At 34.6% G+C, this 27,252-nt stretch overlaps 1 protein-coding gene across 13 annotated transcripts in view; it reads left to right on the top strand.

The window, feature by feature from the left end:
* Positions 1–27,252, top strand: part of LOC105231691 (maternal protein pumilio) — a 417,346-nt gene that overhangs the window by 213,523 nt on the left and 176,571 nt on the right. For 6 of the 13 annotated variants that reach the window (XM_049446936.1, XM_049446933.1, XM_049446934.1 and 3 more), the window contains one exon: positions 20,947–20,958. The exons of the other annotated variants lie outside the window; for them this stretch is intronic. In XM_049446936.1, coding sequence (XP_049302893.1) covers positions 20,947–20,958 — 12 coding nt within the window. The remainder of the gene's footprint in view (positions 1–20,946; positions 20,959–27,252) is intronic. 13 annotated transcript variants of the gene reach the window in all.

Genomic DNA, 27,252 nt, shown 5'->3' with positions numbered 1-27,252 from the left:
AGCCTTAACAAGTAACAGTTGTATGTAATAGAAATAGAAAAAAAAATTGTTGTCGGCATTATGCGGCAGCGCAAGCATGCGATCGAGAAAACTTATTCTTAATATAACTGTCATGCACTAGCGTTGCATACATACATACATATGTATAAACATAAGTACATGGGAAGTGGTTTTTTATTTACTGAAACGTTGAAACCCATCACGTTAGCTTCCGCAATTGTGAGAATTTTTAACTCTAATAAATTTTTATTGCTTTTTTATGGCTATAGGTAAGCACAGCATATATTCTGCCATATATTTCGACATTTTTAACTGATCAAAATTGACCCGGACTGACAAAAAAAAATGCATTTTCTGTATATTTTTATACAAACTGCCTTGAAAATTAACTCCATGTGAGTCAGTAAAAGCATACCAACGCTATTTTACTTGATCAAATTTGACCCGGACTGAGAAAAAAATTACATTTCTGCATATTTTGAAACAAATCTTCATTATTGCCTTGAAAATAGCCTTCTTTTGAGTCAGTAAAGGCATATCAATGATATTTTACTTAATCAAAATTGACCCGGACTGACAAAAAAGTACAGTCCGCGCCATCTGGCTAGTTTAAATGAACTTTGTTCTTCTCAAATTTTACCACCCTAATGTACGCGCATGTATACATATATGCTGAGCATATTGCATAGCCATATTATGAGTTTTTTTACTATACTTCGTGCCCTTAGTTCCGTTTCACCTTTTGTTCGCTGCACTATTTGTGACTGCCCTTTGATGTTTTGCCATTTGCTTTCTTCATAATTCTTCATAATTCCATAATTACGTTCTAACACATAGCCATGACTAATTCAGCTTATAGAAATCATTCATTAAAGGTTTTTGCTAAGAGGACTTCAAGCAGGAAGTTACTCATGCCAGCGTAAGGCACATACGAGTTATTGTAGATTGACACGAACACAGGGTGACAACATTATTTTATTATTCAGAATTTTCATTAACTAGTGAACTGCCAAAAAAATTAATAAAATATCTTCGTTTAAGGGCATATTCTGTTGTAGACGCTTAATATTATGGAATTTTACCAACTAAGATAAAAAATTAAAGTTTTTTGTCTTTAAGGAATATAGAAAAATTAAAAAAAAAAAATCAATTTTTTTTAAAATTATTTTTTTTTAATTAATTTTTTTAATTACAATTCTTTAAAAATTAAAATTTTTTTAAAACAAATTTTTTTCTTTTTTCAAATTTCTAATGCAGAATATCCCCTAAATTTAATATACATATGTGAATATACTTTTGGAAAAGTTAATAATTTGTCGCAGCAACACTGAAAATAAAAACTCTCCTGTGTGAAAATAAATTTTTTTAATTCCGTTAATACATTCCCTGCAGTGTTTTGTAGCTTAAGTTGGTTTTAATCATAAATAAAAACTACAAGCGCCCTCTTTGAGCTGTAATATGTTGCCGAAATGGAATTACAAAAATCTTTATTTGATTTTCTCAAGCCCTCTTAAATAAGTTTGTTTGCTTGTGTCGCAAAAAAAAACACAAAACAACAGAACTGTATGCAGTAAGCAAACAAAAGTCAACGACTACAGTTGGGAAGTGGCACACATCAATAGCGCGCTACGCCTGTCAAGTGGCTATTAACCTTGCCACCACGAACGACATGACCCACCCTTAAGCACAAATAATGCAAGAAAGTTGGCATACTGGCAACAACAACACTATAGCTACTTGTCTTAACGTATGATATACATACATACATACATATGTATGTATATAAATATTTGGGTTTCCAGCCGCTCATGTGTTGCATGTATGCATGGTTGCCATAGAATTTTGGCTCGAGTGCTGCCTATTACAGACATATAAACAAGCTGGCATCATTTTACACCCAACTTTGCTTTAATTAATGCGTATAAATATCGAAATACAGTGCAACAACAAAATCAACGAAAAATATATATAATTTTTTTTTTCATTTTTCAACATCTGTTTGGTGTTTCTTATGGATTTTCACTGCGTAGGCTGTGAGTGGTTGTAAAGTATATTTCGAGAAAGATAAAATTTTTTATTTTTTTTTATTAAAATTTCAGCGTGAAAATTTTTTTTAGAGAATTTTGGTTATGAAAATTTCATCATGAAATTTTTTTTAGAAAATTTTTTTTTATTAAAATTTCACAATGAAAATTTTTCGATATTTTTTCATATTTCAATTTCGTTATGAAAATTTTTTTTAAGATTTTTTTTTTATTATAATTTTATCATGATTTTTTAGGCACTTTTTTGTTTTTAAATTTCATTCTGAAAAATTTTGAGAATATTTTTTATAAAAATTTTATCATACAAATTTTTTGAGAATTTTTTTTTATTAAAAGTTCATCTCGAAAATTTTTTTAAAGAATATTTTTTTCTTATAATTATATCATGAAAACAATTTTTAAGGACTTTTTTGTTTTTAAATTTCATCATGAAAAATTTTTAGAATTTTTTTTAATAAAAATTTTATCATAAATTTTTTTTTAAATAAAATTTTTTTTTGAGAAAATTTGTTTTATTAAAACTTCATTATAAAAAAAATTCTCGAGAATTTTGTTTTTAAATTTCAGCATGTAAATTTGTTTAGAATTTTTTTTTATTAAAATTTCATTATGAAATTTTTTCTTATTAAAATTTCATTATGAAATTTTTTTATTAAAATTTCATTATGAAAGTTTTTATTATTAAAACTTCATCATGAGCAATTTTTAGAGAATTTTTTTTATTAAAATTTTATCATGAAAATTTTTTAGCGAGTTTTTTTATACTAAAATTTCAGCATGAAAAATGTTTAGAGAATTTTTTTTATTGAAATTGCATTATGAAAAAATCGTATTAGCGGCACTACAAAACGCTTAACAACTTCAGCTTGCTCACTAGCAATATTTTCAACGAACATCTCCTCTTCTCTTCTCAACTCAGTCTTTAGCTGCCAAACCTTTCAATATCTTGGCGCATCTCCCTTGGCTTATTCGCCCATAAGTTGAATGCCGTTTATTGTCACACTTCGCACTTAATTAATTTTTGCTGGCTCTGTGTAAAAATTTGGCAGCAATTTATGCACATGCATGTGCCCAACGCCAAGAACTATGCTACACCCATGTGCTATAAATGGCCAACCAAAAGCAGCAGCTTAATTATGTATCTTTGTTGGTGCAGAGTGGTTAGTTTGTGACTTTATCTTAACTGGGGCAAGATAATTGCAATAATCTCTGACTTTTGGCTAGCTCAGTCACGTGATTCAATTTACGCTATATCTTCACAAATGGTGGTCACATGCGCACGTAGCTGTCGCCAATTTCCGTTCTGGTGTGTGTAATGCAGAAAAAATATCCAAAAGCATTTGATTGCCAATTTTACTGAAATTTCGTCTAGTTTCCAGCTCCATTTGCCAAAGACAGTAGCTATAGCTTTACGCGCAAGTACTACATACATTCATGTATGTATATAATTGTCTGTGTAGGTGCTTCTTTCGGTCATCGATGCCAGTTACAAACCACTCACCGCACCGTTTCCGCTATTGTATTATTCGCAGATTTCCCTTGTCTTGTAATGTTGGTTACTTTTGTTGCACCATCTGCTGTTTGCCGCCTTTTGGATGCTGTGACCGCACGAAGTCATTAGAACTCGTTCGTGCACATTGTCTTAATGGTTTTGTTAGCAGATTCTTCTTACCGTTGCTACAGCAAACTTAATGTGTGTTTATATATTTATGAGCATGTGAAGGTATATATGTAAGTATGTATGTAAAATATGTAGTATTTGGTGACAATGAACTGCAAAAAATGTCTCCAGTTTTTCTAACTACCAAAATGTGAAAAAGTTAAGTTATTTAAGGAATATTGAAAAAATCGCAGAACTATAAAAAAAATAACTACAAAGCAAAATCTAAAAACCAAAAACTTTTTTTCAGGTGGATTTTTTATAGCGTAAAGGGATTGAAAATGATTTCTATCCTTATTTTGATTGGTCATTTTGTATGGCAGCTATATGCTATAATAGTCAGATCTGAAAATACTGCTTGGAGCTAGTCAGCGCTACTTCGTACATTAGCTTTTGCAAAGTTTCGTAAAAATATTTTGCTAAATAAATAAATTTTTCATATAAGAACTTGATCTGGTTTAGTGAGTTTGTATGGCGGCTACATGCTATGTAAGTCCGATCTGAAAAATGTCTTTGCATGTTGTAGCATTGTTACGGAAAATAGTCCATGCCAAATTTCGTGAGTATATCTCATCAAATAAAAAATATACAAGGACTTGATGTGGATTCGTGAGTTTGTATGACAGCTATATGCTATAGTAGTTCGATCTGAACAATTTGTCTGGAGATAAGAGCTTTGTCTTGGAAAATACTCTGTGTAAACTTTTGTGAAAATATCTCGTCAAATAAAAAAGTTTTCCATACAAAGACTAGATTTTGTTCGGTCAGTTTATATGGCTGCTATAGAGTAAAGTGGTACGGTATCGATCAGTTCCTACAAATGAGAAGCCTCTTGCAGAAAAGAAGAAGTATGCACAATTTCAGATCGAAATCTCAAAAACCAAAGGACTAGTTTCCTTCTGGAACCCTGTATAACCTGTTCATGGTATTATTAATAGTCTTTCGGAAAAAGGAGTAAGTTCTACTACATAAACTGATTAAAGAGCGCGAAACAAATTATATTATCGAAAAACTTTCATACATTTGTATATTGCAACATGTCTTTCGTGCTTTCCATCCGCAGAACTACTTAAACTCCAATGCCTTCAGCAGCACTAATGCATTTTAACGCTGCTCTCAACGCCGCTGCTGTTGCTACTACTGTTGCGTAGCAAGGAACTCAGCAGCTTACATCCTGAATATTTTTCTGCACTATGTCTTCCAGCAATGACTAAAATCCGTTTTACATATGTTGCAGGAAATCTCTTAGCTCCAAAGCATGCCAACCCAGAGCGTTTCACTAGTTTTGCTGCACTCCATACTCGTACATACCCCGTTCCTGGAATTTACATCCTTACGATTATTTGCCATTACAGAAATGTCTGCGTGATTTTTTATTATCCTGCTGCTTCTACTATTTTTGTTGTTGTTTTATATGTCTTTTATTATTATTTTTTATTACGTTTTGCTATATCTTTTCATAAGCTTATTTACATGCATATGTACATATGTCTATGTGTGTGTTGCCGTCGTCATTCTAGCGTTCCAATGCAAGAATGTTTGTCGTGGGAATTTTTCCTACTGCATTTAGCCCCTCACCGCTGCCTCAGTCACAGCGGCAAACATATGTACGCATTATAACGGGTATTATGTTACACAGGCGCCGTAATTCACTTTGACAGTCATGCCACATTTATTTAGTAAAATTTGTTCTCGAATAGCAGCAACATTGAAGTGTCTATGTATGCTTATAACAATGAAATATGCGGCAACTTGCTAGCTCGGCATCAAAAGCTTGCATTGCCTGCCTTCATATGCGTTTAAATTTATCATGCGCTTGGGGTATTCACTACATACATACAAACATAAATTTTTATTGCTATTTGTAGGCAGCTACAATGCAACGATTGCCTGCCAATATGCCTCGAAAGAGAGCGCCATCACACATTAATAATAATAATAACAAGAATTTGCTAATATTTTGCCAAAATTTTATGATTGCTTTCCTTTTTCCGGTTGCTGTGTGTTTTTGTTTAGATTTGGCTGCAAACAATTGCATAAAATATAAAAAAAAAAAATTAAAAAACTAAAATAAATAAAGAAAAATTAAAAAATTAGAAAACAAATTAAAATAATTAAAAAAATTAAAAGAATTAAAAAAAAAATAAAATAATTAAATTAAAATAATTAAACAAATTAAAATAATTAAAAAAATTAAAATAATTAAAAAAATTAAAATAATTAAAAATAAAATTTAAAGCATTTAAAATATAAATAAAAATTTAAAAATAATTAAAAGAAATAAAAAAAAAATGAAAAATAAAATAAAAAAATTAAAAAAAAATTTAAAATTTATTTAATAATAAATTTAAAAATAATATATTAAGAAAAACTAAAAAATAATTAGAAAAAATTAAAACAAATTAAAAAAAGTCCATTTAAAAATAATATAATAAGAAAAACTAAAAAATAGTTAGAAAAAATTAAAACAAATTAAAAAAAAATCTATTTCAAAATAAATTTAAAAAGAAAAACTAAAAAAAATGAAAAAATAATTAAAAATTAAAAAATAAATAAAATTTCTTTTTTTTTTTAATAAATAGAAAAAAATATTAAACAAATTAAAAACAAAGAAATGAAATAAGGTGGTTTTGAACTCCCAACACAAATAATTTTAATGCATTCCTTACCCCAAATTAAACGGAGAAGTTCTAAGTGAAAAAACAATTAAACAAAGCACGAACAAAATATAACTGAAACATTTTAGGCACACTCTCGGCTCGTTAGCCATTGTTTTACTAAGCGTAACGCTTACTCTAAACCGTTAAGTGATTTTTCATGAATTTTTTTAACATAAAGTTTCAAACTATCGCCTCATTAACTGCTAAGTTTTTTCTTTTGCGTTTTCGAGTTACTGTACTTTGGGGAGCAAAAGTATAACTTTTGGTAATTGCAATTCTCATGTTTTTAATTTACAGTTGTCATAAACATTTGAAACAATTTTGTTGGAATCGTTAGCTCAACGTTGGGCTCAAAAATAAATTGAAAATCAAGCATTTGTATGGACAAATTTTCTATTTTCTGAGATATCTTCATGAAATTTGGCACAAAGCAATATCCAGAACAGCATTACAATCTCAGAATAATTTATTCAAATCGAACCATTTTAGCATATAGCTGCCATATAAATTTATCGCTCAAAAGCAAATGTTTGTATGAAAAACTCTTTTATTCTATGAGATATCTCCACAAACTTTGGCAAGAATTATTGCCTGATTCTATAATAGAATCTCCTAAGAAATTGTTCTGATCGGACGACTGTAACATATAGCTGCCACGTAAACTAATCGCTCCACATCAATTTCTTGTATGAAAACTTGTGGTCTTTTATAAATTCCTGCTTCCACTTTAATATTTTCAGTTATATGATCTTTTACCACAAGCATTTTTATTACACAAAGTGCTCCATTCCTTTCAATTCTACTAATATATTTTTTAAAGCTTAAATTTAACGTCGAGCGTCTGCTCAATGCTTCAACGCCAAGTCGCCAGCTTATTCATCTTGACCATAACACCAAGACAAATCGTGTTGCAGTGCGGACAAAACATACATATATTTTAGTAGCACATTTTGCCGTTGTATATCGCTGTATATTTATTTAAGTGTATTACTTTTTTGTTTTTGTTGAGCTTTGCATTCCTTTTTCGCGCTGTTTTCGTTTCGCTCGCTGTCAATATTCACTTAAAAACCATCAATTTTCAAGTTTTATTACTAGAACGAAAGCAGCAAAAGCGCTATGAAACAGCAAAAGACGTTAAATGCAGCTGCAGAAAGCAAAAAATGGAAGAAAACAAATGAAAAATGTCGAAACAAAGAAGCCACTGAAAGAAGAGCGTAAATTTCTTGACACTTCAGCGTTAGAATAACTTAGAAAAAAGCATAAAAATACAAAAATAATAAATAAAAATAAAATAAAATGAAAATAAAAAATAAAGTGAAACTAAAAAATAAAGTGAAAATAAGAATATAAAAATAAAAATTGTCGGGCTCTTTTGTGCCTTGTTGTTGTACAATGCTGCTGAAATCGCTGCCTCATGCTAGTGCTGTGGCCATGTTACCCATTCCAAAGTCTGCCTCGACCTTACCAAGCGCAAACACACTAGCGTTCTGGCACTCTAGCTTAGCTTGGTCTACGGGCATATGTGCGCTATTGTTCTTAGTCAATTCGGATAACCATGAAAGCGTTAAATTCCCTTGACAGCTATAAAATTGCATTTTGCAGTAGGCAAATGGTCGAGGCAAGGCGTGGCGTGGCGGTGGCACAAATCAGGCACACTGCGCATTGTGGTTTAGTTGCTAAACAATTCTTTGCTTGCCACATAGACTTTTTCTATTTTGTTTTTGTAATACCACAAGAGTTTGCTGCATTAAAGGGTAAAATTAAAATCTCCACTGGGAGCGCGTGTGTATCACTCAAAGTGACAGGCAGAATAGTAGCAACAACGACAGCTGAGATAAAGTGCTGCAGCAGGAACTGCAACATCATTAAATAGATTGCAACATGTCGCATATGTTGGACATTGCTGAAAGGCATACTTAAGGGGATAAGAACTTGTGCACAACTGTTGGATTATCTACGAGTATCTAACAGATGAATACCAATATTGCTGTTAACAGTTCGATATGCTATTTCTCACGCTTGCAAAGCGCTTGTGCCACAAAAGTGAAAACCAGCAACCAATATAGTGGCAACCGATGTTCAGGGGCATAACCTATACGAAATATGAGTAATCTCAAGCGTTGAGTAATCTTTAATTGCAGTTAGCGCGTCTTGAACTAAAGCTTCGAATGAGCTGAGTAGATTTAGCCATGTTCATCTAATCGCCTTTATATATGCGAACTAGTCCCTTAGTTTTTGAGATATCGACCTGAAAATTGCCAAATGTCCTTTTTTCTCATAAAAGCTGCTCATTTGTCGGATTCGCCGATATCGGACCACTGAAGTATATAGCTGTCATACAAACTGAACGATCGGAATCAAGTGTTTGTATGAAAAACTTATTTATTTGATAAGATATCTTCATGAAATTTGGTAGAGATTATTATCTAAGGCATTGCTACAATCTCCGAAGAAGTCGTTCAGATCGTACGACTATAGCATACAGCTGCCATATAAACCGACCCATCAAAATTAAGTCTTTATATGGAAAATAATTTTATTTGGCAAATTATCTTCATGAAAATCGACACAGATTATTAGCCAAAACAATACTACAATCCCTGAATATATTGTTCCGATCGGACCACTATAGCATATAGCGGTCATACAAACTGACCGAACAAAATCAAGACCGTGCATGGAAAACTTTTTTATTTCACAATCTATCTTCACAAAATTTCGCACAGATTATTGTTTTAGGCAACGCTAAATTCTCCGAAGATATTGTACAGATCGAATCACTATAACATATAGCTGCCATACAAACTGGTTGTTCGGAATCAAGTCTCTGTAGGGAAAACTCTTCTATTGGACAAGATAACTTCACTAAATTTGGCACGAACTATTGTCTAAGGTAATGCTACAATATCCGAGCAAATTGTTCAGTTCAGAAAGCTATAACATATAGCTATCATACAACTTGATCCATCAAAATCAAGCTTGTTATGCTAAAACAAGCTATCTCTGAATGGTATTATAGTTTCGGTGCAACCGCAGTAAAGCACTTTCTTCAATTTATTAAGGAACTCAATATTTGACATTTTTCTATTCAACAGTAATCGGATGCTGCATAATTATTATGTGATTTATTACACTCTGTATCTACTTGCGTATGTACATATGTATGTATGTATGTATGTGTAGCTGTTATGCTGAAAGAAGATCCAGCCAACCGCAAAAAATATTGTGTATCGTTGACAACAACAAACCTGAACAGCCAAACAATGCCTGGAAATGCTTGGAAATGCTAAAATAAACATATCAGACAAAGCCAGGATGGGCGGGTCTACACATAACGCGCTTGCTGAAATTGTAGCGATACAACAGAATTGGCTTGAAATGTGGGCGCATTTGTGGGCGAGTACTTGAGTGTACCCACTGCTGACAGGCAAGAAAGTGTATCAATAGCGTGTTTGAAAATTGAAATTACGCACATGTTATCCACGGCTCAGTGCCGTCACTCCTTACCAGCTTCCCTCGGCTTGTTGCAGCCGCTAATCTTGCAAGTCAACCGCTAGATAGTTTATCAATTTCTCAAGCATAGACAGGCGTTAGTGCTTGTGATGGTCATACGCAGCTGCTGCTTAGCTTGTTAGCGCCCATGCAATCCTTTGCACGGACAGCACTTCGCTTGGCTGTCACTGTTTGTGAGCTGACAGTGTGCTGCTTCCTTTATTTTATTTTATTTGTCGTGCTTTGCAAAAACCACTGCTTATCTGCTGCATATATCAGCAACAGCAAATGCAGCAGTCATCGTTGCCTTTGTGGTTTTTCCAAGAGAGAGGGGGGCGTCACAGCAAACAATATGCGCGGTGTTGGGTAGTTTGAAATCTGATATTGGCTTATATTTATTTGTTTAGCTTACATATGTTTTGAACTTTGACATTTTGCGCTCATATAACTCTGGTGTTATCAGTAGTTGTCACAAACACGCTTCTTCGAAGGGTTGAATGCCTATTTTTGCCACAAAATCGTTTGCAGCACTTCAAGAGAATTCCAATATTTATTTTAAAGCTATTTTATAGCCTCACAGTTCTATCTAAGTTGTGACTTAGCATGTCAGCTATGCATTTGGCAACTCTACTTCACTGTCACTCCCACTTTTTACCACTACGCGCTGCCTCTTCCCTTTCCTTTGATAGTTTTTATTTGTGCTGTGTAAATAACTCGCATTCAATTAATTCCACTAATCTGCTGCCAGTCAGTCGCGCTGAACCCTTTCAGTTTCTATTTTCTTTTTTCTTTCTTTTCCATTTATACGCTTCTTATCATGCCCGCACCGCTGTCATGCTGTTAACGCCGTATCGCTGTGCGTCCTCAACACTCCCCTCTGCCTGTCACTTGGTTATACGTGTTTGACACGTGTTGCCAGTCGCACGTGATTACTTTCCTTTCTATGCTCCCTGAAGAGTAGCGCTCACGCTTCTATGCATTTTTCACACACATACACACACACACGCTCAACCCTGATCGCTTACGGTAGAAAAGTGTGCGCATATGTAAATAATTAAGCGAAAGGATTGATTTAGCGGGATTCCCCATCAAGTGGTTTGTTAAGCACTTTTTATAGTACAGTTAAATCATACTTGTACATATATATTTGTGTGTGTTGTGCAGTATAGTCGAGTAGACAGAGGATGACATGAAGGGAGTGGAGTGGCATAATGTTGTTGACACAAGAAATTAAATTGACATTAGAAATGATTATGCGGGTTTGGCAAAATATACCGTTGCATAAGGGTCTGTCAGGCTTTGTTTTTTACGCTCGTTGATGGAGGGTTTGATAAATAATGAGTGATGGTACTCGTAGTAAAATATTGTTTTGTGTATATGAATTTTTAATTTTGCGCATTAATTTGAGAGGCAAGAGTCTCGGATTCGTATGTAACAGGCCCTTGAACAGTGACCGGCCTACCATAGTAAGACACAATTTTTCGGCAAAATTCGTTTTTTTTTTTTTTAATCAGCATAGTTCTCTTGCTGATTCAACTTTTTGTTACCATTTTTGTAGTATGATTTGTACTTTGCTTCCAAATAGATCACAGTTGCGACGATCATATCTTCATTCGACGAAAATCTGTTCCCAGTGTGCGTTCTTTTGAGATCTGAGAACAGGAAATAGTCATTGGTGACCAGATATGGAGATTGTGGTGCATGTGGATGCTAATCGATGCCTAATTCATGCAATTTTGCCATCGCTTTCACTGACTTGTGGCCCGTTACATTGTCTTGGCGAAACAGCACTTTTTTTCCTTAATATGCGAGCGGTTTACGGCGACTACGTTCTTCAAACGACGCTATGTAATAGTAGCTGTTGATGATCCTGCCTTCTTTCAGGCTAGTCAATAAAAATTATTCCATGCACAACCCGAAATACAGACACTGTAACCTTGCCTGCCGACTGTTGAAGTTTTCCAAGGTTTGGAGCGGGTTTGCCGTATGCAGTGCACTCAGAAACTCTGTAGAATAAACTTCGCAATGAAATGTCGGAGTTATGCCTCATCTATTATCACATGTTGACACAAAAGTCGGGTTTATTACTCCTTAACAGCTCCAGTCGCTGTTTTGGTCAAAAGTGAGCTCGCGCGGCACTGAGCTTTCTCATACCAAAATATTCGAGCATGATATGATATATACGTTCAGTTGATATCTTTAGAGCGCCTCCTATCTCGAACAACTTCATTTTACGATCTTCCAAAATTGTTTTGTGGACTTTTTGGAAGACTTCTTCGGTAATAATCTCTTTGCTGGTGGACTGGAGATAGAAGACTGCAACGACATCTAGTGACAAAATTCGAAAAGACTTTTTTGACTACTCAATATTTCTAGTAGCGCCATCTATGTGTCAGGTGTTCATTTGAATTCTTATATTAAGATTTTTAATGTAAAGGAGTTATATATTTTTTTATTTTTATAACATATTTACTCTGCTTTGGCACTAAAAGCGTGTTTCGATCTGTGCCGAGAACACAAAACTTCGCATCTTCATCTATCAGTGTGATTATTTAATAATATAATTGAACACAGGCCAGCGACGCAAGTTACAGCACAACTCAACTACATTTCGAAGCGCCGCTCAATCGTCATATTCGTACCGTCAGCGTCTTGTTTGACCGCCCACCATAATGAACCCACCCAGAACATACATACATACATCAGCGCTATTCACAGCGAAGAATTCCACCTCACATGCGGCGCCTTTGTTTGCTGCCAGCAAGCGCCTCAAAAATTACAAGCACGCCCACCACCACTAAAATAAAACCAAAATGTGTGGGGGGGGGATGTGCGCGCGGCAACGTTGTTTAACGAAAATTTAAATGCTTCGCCGCATGCCACGTTCAGGCAAAGGCGCTGGCAGTCTCTTAACATCTTTTATTCTACAGCTACTCGTTGTGCTGCTAGTTCCTGCATCCTTGTAACCACAACGCGCCTACACGCCGCCGCAGCGCTTCCCTTTTGTCACTAGCCGCCCAAAAATGTGGTCGCTGCTCGCTTGCTTGCCTGGCTGGCTCTTATGCTTTAGCATCATTTTTCCATATTTTCCGGCTTGTAAAATTTATGCGCTTGTAATTCCCGATATCATTTACGGTTTCGGTTTGGGTTTTGGTTAGTAGGCGGCAGCATTGTATTCGCTATTCAACCAAATGTACATACATAAGTACGTAAGAGTGTGTGTGTGTTTCATTTGTGCGGTAGTTGTTGCAGGCGTGTCAGCATGTTACCCACAAGCTGGCTGACAAGCTTACAAGGAAGCAATTTTGTATGGGACTTCATTACCCGTGAAAGTGCTGTTTGTAAATTTTGCATGAACGAGCATTTGCCGTTCGCTCAGGGTCTTTGCCTCAGTTTACATTTGAAATATGCTGTTAGCATGAATATTGAGTGTTGAAACTTTTCTAAGGTTAAATAACTACAAATTGTGCCCAATGAGTGGCAGCAATCTTCACGGATTACATTGACTTTATGCATTATGCATGTGGAATATCTAATGTGTGGCGCTACTATGCGGCACCTCGGTCTTTGTGTGTACTTTTGGGTACTTTTTTAGTGGTAAGACATGAATGTATATGTTACATGGCAGTCGAAAGTGTAATTAGTGGACTTTAAATTTTTTATTAATTTCGTGGTATTTTTAAACTGTGTATGTAAGCAGCTTTCTAATCTTTACAGCTAATATTAAATATAAATTTCTCAACTCTTGCAACTAACCGAAACTTTCTCCTAAAAAATCCTAAGCTCAATGTCCTGTAGTGCTATTTTCACAAAGCGAATAACTTTCAAAAATATAGTAAAAGTTAATTAGCTGCTTACTTGACGAAAAATTCCTTTATAGAAAGTTTGGGTTGGCTTCGAAGTCATTAAGAAAATCCAATCACCGTGTTATTTAACAAAGTGGGCGTGGCTAATGAATGGTAAGCAGATTTTAAATGAAAGTCAAAAATGGCACTGCTTGAAACTGTCGATAATTATTTACATGCGGCAGCTCCGCCTAATTGATGCCCGAACCAGAGCCATAGTTTTTGAGATATCGATTTGAAATTTTGCATAAAGTTCTTATATGGGAAACTTTTGTATTTCAAAAGATATCTTTACAAAATTTTTGGAAAAGTTATTGTAGCAGACAGTACTATAATCTCCGTACAAATTGGTCAGATCGGATCACTGTAGCATATAGCTGCCATACAAACTGAACGCTCTAAATCAAATTCCTATATGAAAAACTTTTGTATTTGACGAGATATCTTCACGAAATTTTATACAGATTATTATACAAAGTATCTTTATAATCCACGAAGAAATTGTTCAGATCGAGCTACTATAGCTTATAGCTGCCATACAAACTGCCTAATCAAGATCAAGTTCTTATATGGAAAACTTTTATAGTTGAAGAGATATCTTCACAAAATTTGACGTAAATTAGTATCCAAGGTAACGTTACAATCTCCGAAGAAACTGTTCAGATCGAGCTACTATAGCTTATAGCTGCCATATAAACTGAACGATCAGAATCAAGTTCATATATGGAAAACTTTTGCATTTGACGAGATATCTTCACGAGATTTGGCATGAATTATTTTCTAAAGTAGTGCTACAATCTCTGAAGAATTTGTTCAGATCGAACTACTATAGCTTATAGCTGCCATACGAACTGCCCAATCAAGATCAAGTTCTTGTATGAAAAACTTTTGTATTTGGCAAGATAGCTTCACGATATTTGGCATGGATTATTTTCTAAAGTAGTGCTACAGTTTTTGAAGAATTTGTTCAGATCGAACTACTATAGCATATAGCTGCCATACAGCTGACCAATCCAACACATGTAGTATATGAAACCTTTAAACCTTCTTACCGCTGGCTTAAGTCATTTATAGAACAACTGTTGTTACACTTAATATTTACGTGATCTTCTTAATATGTAAGTAATGCGCTAATCAGGCGTGGCATCATGCGACAAATCGTGCCATACATTATTATATACAGGCGCGCTACCATAAAAATCCACATTTTCCTTGTGACAACACATTTGTCGCAAACGTTTCAGTGCATCACTATGAACCATTGCATTTCGAAACGCTTATTACATATTGCCACATTTATGTATGTGTGGCCATCTCGCCAACAACAATAGCCGCTCTAATTAGTGAAGCATTCGCCACAGCGGCTTACTCATAACGATCGAAAGCAAAGCAGATCAATGCAGCAGAAAAGGCGTGAAAACCCGCCGCTGTGCCTTAACCCACTATCCAACGCTAATTGCGCTACATACAGACGCACTTAGTAACTTATATATACACATGCATATATACATTTGCAACTACAGCACACCATGATGAAAGTGGCACATCTACAAATATTTGCCGCTGTTGCTGAGCCGGCTTTTAGTGTGCGCAGCTCCAAATGCCACACGCCGTTGCCACACATTAGCAGTGTAGTGTGAAAGGCGGCAGCAGCAACAGGGCAAATAAGGCCAAAGAAAAATCAAAATGAGATTTGCTGCAGTCTCATACATATACGTACATGCATATGTGTGTAGGTATGTATTTGTGTGCCACTGAAAGCGCGCTGGAATTCCGTCAATGCGGCAAGCAGTGAAAAGGACATCAATTTTATCGCCTTTGTAGCTGTTTTTTCTGCTGATTTTATTTCTGCGCTGCGCTCGTTCTGAACAATAAAGAATTTATGCACACGCAGATTAATAAATCATAGAGTCCAGTAAACAAAAGCTCGCTGGCGCTGCATGCATATGGATATTTTTGGCCTCTGACTATTGAAAGGCCACCCCGTTAGGCGGCGCACCGAAGGACCCTTAGAGCCATTCTTTTGAATATTTGTCAGTTGTCAGTGTACATCATCTGCATATATGCGTGTACGTATGTGTGTGTGTGTGTGCGTATTTTCGGGCTGTCAGCAACATCAATGAAAACTTCATTGCCCAGCGTTCTGCTACATTTTTATTACGCTTTTCACCATTTTTTTGTTGTTTTGTTTTTGCTATTCATTGTGTCATGCGTGCGTGTGTGTGTGCGCTGTGGTTGGAGGTCAACGTTGTAACGAAAGGAAAATGGTGCCGGTGCCCCAACAATAGCTCGAAAATGGTGGACTGTTATATGTGTGTATGCTGTGGGTTGGTAACTTTCGTCATTGTTGTTGTTGTAGCTTTTGCACGCATTCCGGCGCTTATGTACGGCAACGCGCGCCGATTTACAACATTGTATCTGGCATTTGTTGCGGTTTTACGAAGATAGCTGCACGTGTGTGTAAGTGCGAGTGTATGTGTGTGTAAGTATGTGTGCGTGCGTGTTTGTGGTTCTTTTCTGATTACAGCGACCATGTGAAATTACCACGTCTGATGGTTTGTGGCCACCGCCTGTCAACGTGCATGCCGAATTTGTGACCAACAAAAAAACAAAAACAAAAAATATGAAAATAATAAAAATTAATTTTAGGGACAGAGTTGCAATCGAAAATATGTAAAAAATTTGCATTTGCATATCACAAAAATATCACATAAGCTGAAAATGCGCTAGGCAGGGCCAGTCTCTGCGTCAGCTGAGCGTACTTTGCACTTTAATTATTTTATGTAAATTTTCGTATGTTTTTAGGCATTTATTTTACTAAAAAAGAACAGTCACTAAAATATACATATTGCGTAGCAACTTCATCAGCCTCATATTTACAGTTGACTGCTTCACTTGTATTCAATTTCCGACAACAGATTGCCATCAGCTTGGTTTTCGAAGCAAAGAAAATTCATTATAGTCACAAAATTATATTGCAAATTCTGCATCAAGTGCATTTACGGGCATACAAAATCAACACTTGTCTATCAACATGTGTCTAGAAATTGTGTCAAACCATTCATGCAACAAATATGTAAGAAATTTATTCAACTAACGGCCTTTGACACCTTTGCAGGTCAAGTGGTTGCCGCAATTTTTCATAGAAACTGCAGCAGATGGGTGTGTACACTGAAAAAATTAACATAAAGTTGTCGTGATATTAAAGACAGTATATTTTTTCGCATATAGAGTGATGAGCCTGACTCTCTAGGCAGCGGTTTATCCGGTCTTGCTTGTGTCGGGGGTATTCTGAGGTCCATCCGCTCGAAGCCATTCTCTAACATTGCGAGTTCCGCATCATCGTCATTTCCGTTCCAATCCTCTTCGAGCAAGCGCTCGAGACTGAAGACGGATCCATCTACTCCATTTCAGTCAAGTCAATTATCCTGAGGGCCGTCTGCTCGAGGCCAAGCTTATGGTCCCTGAGAGGAGTAAAATAATCCTTTTTTTTGAGTATCAGCGCTTGCCGATGATATGAATCATCGGTCCGATCACCCTCCAGTCTTGGTTAAGAATATATGGATTGCAACATCTCCTCGATTTCTGCCAGTTACGAGCGCGAGGACCCAGCGGGGGTTTAAATATGGTCTGTACTTCGAACCTTGCTCCTTTCTAAACTTCGCTCGTCCTGCCTACCGCCTTCTTGTAAAGGAATGTCTTGTCCATGCTTTAAAGCTTTGAAATTTCTAAAGAAAGGTTTAAAAAATTTTAAAAATTCCACTATTTTGCGCCAGTCGATTTGAAATTTCGACATACGAGTCATGGGATATTATACATTCTTTAAAAAAAATGAAAAAAATTAAAAAAAGTCACACTCCCCCCCTTAAATAATAATAAAAGTCGAAACTTCTCATATTAGCTTCTATTTCCTACTCCCCACTGTTCACAATACATTTATTTATATATATGTACATTCATATGTATTCATATACCAGTAATTATATAAACACATGATTATATACCCATTCTATAAGAGACCATATAAAGGTATGACCGCCTGACTCTGTTGTCGTTGTCGATTTTCAAGTGTGCGTATGAAGCGCGAACACTCGAAAGCATCATGTGCAGTGCGTGCTCGAGAATGCGTAAAAGGGTTTTAAATTTTTTATATCAACACACACGTAAAATTTTCACATTACAAACAGGATGCCAAACGCGCCCATCTACACCCACATATTTATGTAAACGGCTACATATATTACTCGTGTATATATGGGTATTACGAATACTGTAACTCGAATTAAGCGGCTGGGTAGCCAGCGACCCATGTCACACGCCAGCTTCTCACGTATCACCATAATGCCTGCGCGTGCACATAGGCAGAGGAAGTAGTATTACACTTTTACGACACGCGGCGTAGGTAGGTTGTATGGGTTGTGCCAAAGTTTCAATATTACTTTCAATTTGTTGATGGAGTATATGCTTCTGATGAGCATACACATTTTTATGTCATCTTTTGGTGGTGTCATTAAAATGTCTTAGACGAACGTGCTGATAAATCGGCAAGTCTTTCGTGCAAGAGAATGTTGGGACCACAGATATACTATTAAGGGCGAAGAGTAGTAAGACTTAAAATTTTATAATTTTAAAACTCTTAATTTATTCTTCAAAATCTTTAGTCGCCAAACTCAAAATATTCCCGCTTGGTCACAATGCACTTGTGCCAATATTTTTTCCAATTCTCGAAACAGTTGTTAAGATCAATTTTCTTCCGGTATAGGCTTCAATATACATATATATATTACTAGCGATGGCTCGCACGAAAATAACGGTACCCTGAGTTATTGCGCGATTTGTAGATATGTACATTCACTTGCAGTCATTAGGTTAGATGCAACCGTACTTGTGTTAGTGTTTAGCTAACAAATTGGACCAAATTGTGAATCTAAACCATCCTTGAATCTCCTTGAACATACACAAAAAATTTCATCAAAATCGGTCAAGTCGTTTAAGAGGAGTTTAGTTACATACACACGCACACAGGAAATAGTACATATATATGTAATATATATCGTCACCCAAAATGTAAACTAACGTACCATCAAAAAAAAATAGAAATTGAGTTTTTTATTGCATGATTCACTACATAAAATTTTCAACTTCCGCTGTCAGGTATAACTCATTTATAACCCATATACTCGTATAACCATTTTATAACCAATAGTAAAATTTTTTTCTATCTATTATATCATTTAACCTAGGCCTGTAATCTTATGAAAAGTGATGTTACGTTATTTTGAGTTTTAGGTGACGATATATCTTTCAAATGATTGCTGCTGCTATACATAATCATCATCCGATTGTTTTTCAAATATTACGTATACGCACTGTTACACCACTGAGCAAATTCAGTAATTCGCATTTGCTGTGAAATATATGAAGTATTTACATAGATATCGTATTTTTCTGTATATATATAAAGGGTGTCCAAAAAGTAACGCAATATTGGAAATAAATACAGGGTGCCACAAAATTAACACGCAATTTTTAAATATGCCGCTTTTGTATAGCAAAGTGTTGACAAACCAAAAAATCGACAAATCCACAGATTGTTTAGGCCTAGTAAAAATGGAGCGCTATGCGATAGTACAACGTGTCTTTAATATTGACCACTATCTCAAAATCAACAATTCATCTAATTCAAAAATAATGAAAACTGGTCGGCTGCAGTTCGAAAATTTTACACAAAATTTGGTCGGAGTATTTGTTTTTAAGTTTAATTGCAATAACGGTAAATTCAAAACATGATTTCATTTTGTAACACCCTGTACCAGCAAGTTGGCGTATTTAATTGAAATTTAATTCAATATCTGCAAAGTACTTCTCTTTTATTTTGCGAAATCCTTGCAACTGTTGATCGTGTTGAACCTTTTAACCCTTTTTTAAATGTTTTTATTATTTGCTGCCTCACTGACTGGTGTGTTCGTTTTATTTAAAGGATTACAGTTCTACCTTGACTGTACTTGTGCACTTTACAGTAGCTATTCATTAACTTTTTTCTCACTTAATCGACCAGCCAGCGTGCAAACTCGCATTTCGAGTCAAAAACATCGTTGTTTACCCAATTTTTTTTTTAATTTTTCCTGTTAGTCCCTGCCATTTATTTATTTTGATATATGGCAGCATTTCACACGTAACAAAAACAAAAAGACACTTTGTTTTTGAACGTTTTTGCATTACACGCGCTCCCTGTAGCCGCTGAGTGCCGAAATATCATTCATTGCCCAGAATTTTTCTTTTTTTTATTAATTTTTTTTTAATTTTTTTATTTAATTTTTTTTTCTTTTATTTTTGCTGACACTGTTTCGAATATTTATTTCAATTCTCATTTTTAACAAATTAAATTCGTTTCATATGTAACCTGTGGCGTATACCGGTAACTTTTAATGTTTGCTGGCAGCCATGCTTTTTTTTTTTGCTCGCCTGCTTTCGTTACAGATTTAATGCGTCTGGCTGGCATTCCAATTGGATTTTGTTTACTTAGTGGCGCTGTGCTTGCACCTTTCGCCATGTTTAATTGTTACCTTGATTTGTTTGTTTTATTTTATACTATGTGGTTGGTGTGTGTGTGTGTATTTGTATGTTCAGAAAAATATCTATTGTTTATGTATTAATTATAAATATAAGTGAATTTAATTGAGATTTTTCTGCTTGAGTGCTCAAACGGCGCACGTTGGTTATTGGTTAATTCGCTCTTTGATTTGTGTACATCAACAAAAATATATTTTTTATTTATTCACACTGTTTTTGTACCCCGAAGAGGGTATGTGGAGTTTGCCACGATATTTGTAATATCCAAAAAAGGAAACGTCAGAGAGCTGAAATTTCGCACACGCATTTTTCTCCTCAAGTAGCTGTTTCACGTCAAGTGCTTGTATGGGATATTTTATATTTGAGAGTAGTTGTTGTTGTGTTTGTAGCGGCAGAAAATATTTTTGAAGCAATTGCGAGAAATGGTGCCGGACTGACCGGTTAAAAATCCGGATCCGTTCCGGTTACCTATACCCGAATGTCGTGGAAACGGCTAAGCAGAGTATCATAGCTTCGTTAACTTTCTTCTTTGTTATATAAAGATTTTAAATGATTTACTATTTTTAATTAGTTATATATAATATTTATGTTCGTTATACTTTTTATATATTTATTGTATTTTAAAAAAACTCACTCTAATCACATTTTTTCTTTATGCTTTATCTTTGCAGGTAGGTGACAATGTATGTACACAACTCTCAGACATTTGAATATATCATTCCTAAGCCGTAAGCGAAAATTTAAATAATTCGAAAACTCATGACTATTTTGCGCCCAAAATTTTTAAAATATATATATTTTTTTTTTTATTACTTTTGACTCGTGCGGCTATTTTCGCCCAAACTAATTAACTGCAGCGCACTAATTACCTGAAAAATCCACTGAGCTGCCAAGTAACTTAATGTTTTTGTATTTATTTAGTATGTGTTATTGAAATAACACAATGCCAAGCAATAATTTTGAATTTAGTTATTGCTTTATTTGTTGCACACGAAATATATGCGGGTTGTGTGCTTATAAAATGTATATTAGATAAATACCTAAAAGCGCCATAGTGCAAGCTCCTTCTGAGCAGTGACTAACCATGCTGATAGCAGCGCGAATTCACTGCTAAATATCAACAAATTTGTGTTAGTATAAAGATTTGATTTTGTATAAAATTTAATATTTTGTTGGTCACCGTGACCCTTCGATTACCACAGCGTGTTAATGGTAACACACCTTTAGGTTACCCTGTTAAGAGCGTGCATTATTTCTAGTGTTTCTATTATTTGTTTATATGGAATTTTGGTATTTTCGGTATCTTTCTATATCTTGGCAGCAATTTATTTCATATCCGCAAATAATTGTTCTAAAATATCAAAAAAAAGTACTGCAAAATGATTGCTAAAGTAGCATTCATGTTTACTAATAATTTTTAATTGCTGGCAGTGTTTATAATTATGAAAATTTATACATTCATCTGGCAATGAAGTATGGAGAACCGTGAAAAATTACTAAACTTTTGTTTAAAAATTTGAAGCTGCTCTATTAAGTTAAATTTAAAGTAATGGCAATTAATGTTTCTAAAATATTTGGTAAACTTTAGGGTTCATTAACAAGCAGAGTTTCTTAAATTGCATGTAAATACAAATAAATGTATTGGAAGCAATCCACGTGGTTTAGGTGGCAAATAATTTTTGCCTTACTTCTTCTTTGAAGGTTCTGTCTGCATATACGCGAGCTGGTTTTTGAGATTTCGAGCTGCAATTTTGCACACGTCGTTTTTCAAGCAAAAAGCTGCTCATTTCTCGTTACCAGCGATATCGTATCATTCTGGCATATAACTGCCATGAAAACTGAACGACCAAGTTCTAGTTCTTGTAAGAAAAACTTTTTTGTTTGACGAGATATTTCGAAGAAATTTGGAGTGGATGAATTTCTAGAGCAAAGCTGTAATATATGAAGAAATTTTTTATATCGGACCACCATTGCATATAGCTGCCATATAAACTAACCCACAAAGCTCATACCCATATATGATAAACTTTTTTATGTCACGAGATATTTTCAAGAAATTTGGCATGGACTATTGTCTAAGGTTATTATGCAATCTCTGAAGAAATTGTGCAAATCGGCCGACTGTAGCATATAACTGCCATACAAACTGACCGATCAAGCTCAAGTTCTTATATGAAAAGATTTTGTGTTTGATGAGATATCGTCACGAAATTGAATTTTTTTTGGTTAAATTTTCATGTAACTTAGTTTTATATCAAATAACACTTTAAACGATATTTTTTACTTTAATTCTTTACCTTTTGTTTTTTCTTTGCATTCAAGACACTAGCAATAACCAAACATTTAAAATATCTACAAAACCACTCTATTTTTTACTTCTACTCACTTTGTTTTTATACTTTTCAACCTTTAGTTTTACCATTTAGCGCTAATTTTTAATAGTTATTCTGAAATCGAAATGTTCAGCTCTCAAACCTGTCGAACTAAGTTAATTGCTTAAGTCTAATGATTTGCTAATTTAAATTTATGCACCGAAATATGTATATAAATAATATTATATAAATCTGAAATGCTCACACAAACGTCTATTTCTGCCATTCTACTGCATATACATATACATAATAGCCGATTGCCTCAGTTTTTAACGACTTGGCTAATTCCATAAAACTTGCTTTTTGTTTGTTCACTAAGAAGCTCATCCGATGAAACTACAAAAAAGCAGCTTAAAAATATTTAGATCGAATTAAGAGATACTCCGTAGCGCTAAAGAACGCAAAAATTTATACAAATGTTAAAAAAAAAAAAATTATGAAAAAAATTGCGAACTTCCAGCGCATTGCTTACTGCAGTGTGCTTTATTAATTGCTTGGCGTAGATTTATGCATTTCGCGAGAAATTCATGGCAACTGAAAAATTACCAAACATCTAATATGTCCCCCCCCACATATCCCACATAAAACAATACAATGAAACAAAAGGTATTATTCACATTGATATTTTTAAAATTCAGCAGTGTCGGTATATAACGAGTGAGTAATATCGCTATGCGCAATCAAGCGTCGCGATCATTTCAGATCTTGCCATGTCGATCAGTGACATGACAACGCTCAAACTTAAATAGTTGTACTACAAGCGTTGAAAACAAGAAATTGGAAATTCATTATTCTTTTATGTTTTCGCGTATTTTTCTCTAACTTTTTTATGTTGTCGTGTTGTTTTGTAAACTTTTTTATGTTTTCGACGTTTTTGTAGATTTTTTTGTTAATTTTTTTTTTACTTTCTTTTAGATTCTTTTGTTTTCGAGTTTTTTTTTTCTTAGATTTTTATTTTGTTATTTTTTCCCTTTTTTGTTTTTTTGTTTTTTCTCTTTTTTCTTGTAATTTTTTATATTTTTTTGTAATATCTTTATGCTTCACATTTTTATTAATTTTTTTTTTATATTTTCTTAATATTTTTTTTTAAATTTATTTTATACTATAATTTTTATTTTTTTATTTTTTATCTTTAATTTTTTTTTAGTTTTTTTTGCTTTTTTCTTTAACCTTCTTTATCTAACCGCCATCGCTATTCTTTTAATGACATCTCTCGTTGGCATGTGTTTCGATCGCGTTGTGATTCGCGTTATAGTTCTAATGCTTGTGGCGCTCATTAGCAGTTCTTCCAAAAAACCTTCGAGTCTTCGCATTGTTTCTGGCCTATGTCGCTCGCTGTTTGAAGTTGTGATTTTGTTTGTGACAACCATTCGGTTGTTGCTGTTTTTTGTGCGTTGCGCGGCTTGTTTTATGTCACAATTGGAATTTCTGTAAAATCGCATGAATTTTTTTTTTGGAAAATTATGCTGTAAATATCTCATCTGTGTCATATATACAGGTTTTTTGTAATGTGGTATATTTATAAATCATTATGTTAGGCAGGTGTTGCCAATGAACTAGTTTGTGACAAAATAGAAGAATTTTATTGCCTGTAGAACTACGCGAGGTAGAACTACCTTTTGGCATTTAAATTAGGTTTATTTTTTACGTTTATATTAATATCCTGTTAATTTGAAGTATTTAACAAGCATATGGAAACACTGGAGACTCTATAAAAGTTTATATATAATGATGAGCGTGACGAGCTTAGTCGTCGTAGCCATGTCCACCTGTTTGTTGGTATATTTGCAAGTTAGTCCCTGAATTTTAAAGATATAGATCAGAAACTTTGCACACGTCTTTATCTACCAAAAAAAATTGCTTATTTGTCGGAACCAACGATATTGTACCACTAAAGCGTTAAGCTGCCATACAAACCGCGCGTTCGAATTCAAGTTCTTATATAGAAAAGTTTTTTATTTGGCAAGATGTCTTCATAAAATTAGGCATATCTTAATCTTCAAGGCAACTGTATAATATCTGAAGGAATCGTTCAGATGGGACTACTATAGCATATAGCTGTCATACAAACTGATAGATAAAAGTCAAGTCCTTGTATGACAGACTCTTTTATTTGTAACGATATCTTTACAAAATTTCTCACGGATCATTCTTTAAGGCAACTGATTATTATACGGAGAAATCTTTCAAATCGGACCACTATAGCTTATACCTGCCATACAAACTGAACGATCAAAATCAAGTCTTATATGGACAACTTTTTTATTTGATGAGATATCATCCGGAAATTACACGTGGTTTATTATCCGTGGCAACGCTATAATATACAAATAAATTGTTCAGATCGGGATACTATAGCATATAGCTGCCATACAAACTGATCGATAAAATTAAGTTAATAATAAGACTTTTTTATATTGTTTTCTACTGAACACTTAACTCACAAGCCCTTTTACACAATACTCAATATATTTATTCAAGTTTATTACTAGAGCTGGGCTATCATATTTACATACCCTGCGCCTCTCTAATCAGAATTCTTTCAATTATATACATTAGGCAAACGCGTGTCTGGTCTAATTTATGTATGAGCGGGTCTACAATTTCAACTGCGTCGCATTAACAAAGTTGGCTCGGCAGAAAATCCAGTTTAACCGCTCACCTTTGACAGACAGAAATAGTTGTCGCACATTTAGACTGTTTTATTTATTGCTTTAACTGCCTACTATTAGCCCTCGTTATAAAGGGTGATTTTTTAAGAGCTTGATAACTTTTAAAAAAAAAAAAAACGCATAAAATTTGCAAAATCTCATCGGTTCTTTATTTGAAACGTTAGATTGGTTCATGACATTTACTTTTTGAAGATAATTTCATTTAAATGTTGACCGCGGCTGCGTCTTAGGTGGTCCATTCGGAAAGTCCAATTTTGGGCAACTTTTTCGAGCATTTCGGCCGGAATAGCCCGAATTTCTTCGGAAATGTTGTCTTCCAAAGCTGGAATAGTTGCTGGCTTATTTCTGTAGACTTTAGACTTGACGTAGCCCCACAAAAAATAGTCTAAAGGCGTTAAATCGCATGATCTTGGTGGCCAACTTACGGGTCCATTTTTTGAGATGAATTGTTGTCCGAAGTTTTCCCTCAAAATGGCCATAGAATCGCGAGCTGTGTGGCATGTAGCGCCATCTTGTTGAAACCACATGTCAACCAAGTTCAGTTCTTCCATTTTTGGCAACAAAAAGTTTGTTAGCATCGAACGATAGCGATCGCCATTTACCGTAACGTTGCGTCCAACAGCATCTTTGAAAAAATACGGTCCAATGATTCCACCAGCGTACAAACCACACCAAACAGTGCATTTTTCGGGATGCATGGGCAGTTCTTGAACGGCTTCTGGTTGCTCTTCACCCCAAATGCGGCAATTTTGCTTATTTACGTAGCCATTCAACCAGAAATGAGCCTCATCGCTGAACAAAATTTGTCGATAAAAAAGCGGATTTTCACATTTCGAACCGAACACTGATTTTGGTAATAAAATTCAATGATTTGCAAGCGTTGCTCGTTAGTAAGTCTATTCATAATGAAATGTCAAAGCATACTGAGCATCTTTCTCTTTGACACCATGTCTGAAATCCCACGTGATCTGTCAAATACTAATGCATGAAAATCCTAACCTCAAAAAATCACCCGTTAGTTCGTTTAGGAAAGCAGTGATCAATGTAAGAGTATTCTAATGTTTTTTCTAAAGTGGCAATAGGCGCTAATTATAAAGGCCTTGTGCGCACCCTATGACATGTTTATGATTGAGCACAGCTATCTATTACATACATACATATGTACATCTACTTACAAGCGTATATTTAGCTTGCCTTGCCGCCGTATGCCAACCGTGTGTGGGTGGGTGTGTAGCATATTATCCATTTTATTAGCTCATAAATTCAAATTGTGAGAAATTCATTTTTACTCAACATTATTACTCACAGCACTATTTTCGAAAGCGAGAAAAATACTCAGGTATTCAAATATAATTTCCACAAATAAACATTTGGTTGCTTTTCATCGCAACACGGCATACAAGCTACGTGAGTGTCATGAGACTTGCAAGTTTTTGTGTTCATACTATTGACAGAAATAGAATTTAATGGCACCGAAATAGTGTTATTCATATGAAAGTGGTTTCATGGAGAGCATTTCGAAATACAAATTCGAAACACATGTGCTTGACTTCATACTTATACATATGTATATCAAATGCACAAGGGAAAATACGTTGTATGCTTCAGGTGTGCGTGTTTTGTTGACTATGTAAATAGTGATAGCAAATAAAAACCAATAAAATAATCAGGAAATTGGGTTGTGCAACATATTTCGGAAATTTGCAGAGTTAAAGCACTTAAAGCGCTCATTTGTTTTCCTTAAACCACTTTCATATATTTATACACTGTATGGGGTATATTTTTAAGCCGAAAATTTGCACATGCCTTTTTCTCGGCCAATTTGTTGAAAATGCCGTTATCGGATCTATTTAGCAGATAGCTACCGTACAAACTGATATATTCAAAACAAGTCTTTATAGGAAAAACTTTTTTGTTAGGCTAGATATCTTTA

Source organism: Bactrocera dorsalis, chromosome 2, assembly GCF_023373825.1.
Source record: "Bactrocera dorsalis isolate Fly_Bdor chromosome 2, ASM2337382v1, whole genome shotgun sequence".
In the NCBI taxonomy this organism is placed as follows: Eukaryota; Metazoa; Arthropoda; class Insecta; order Diptera; family Tephritidae; genus Bactrocera; species Bactrocera dorsalis.
Note: the sequence above shows the minus strand (reverse complement) of the source record. Positions and strands in the feature narration are given on the sequence as shown.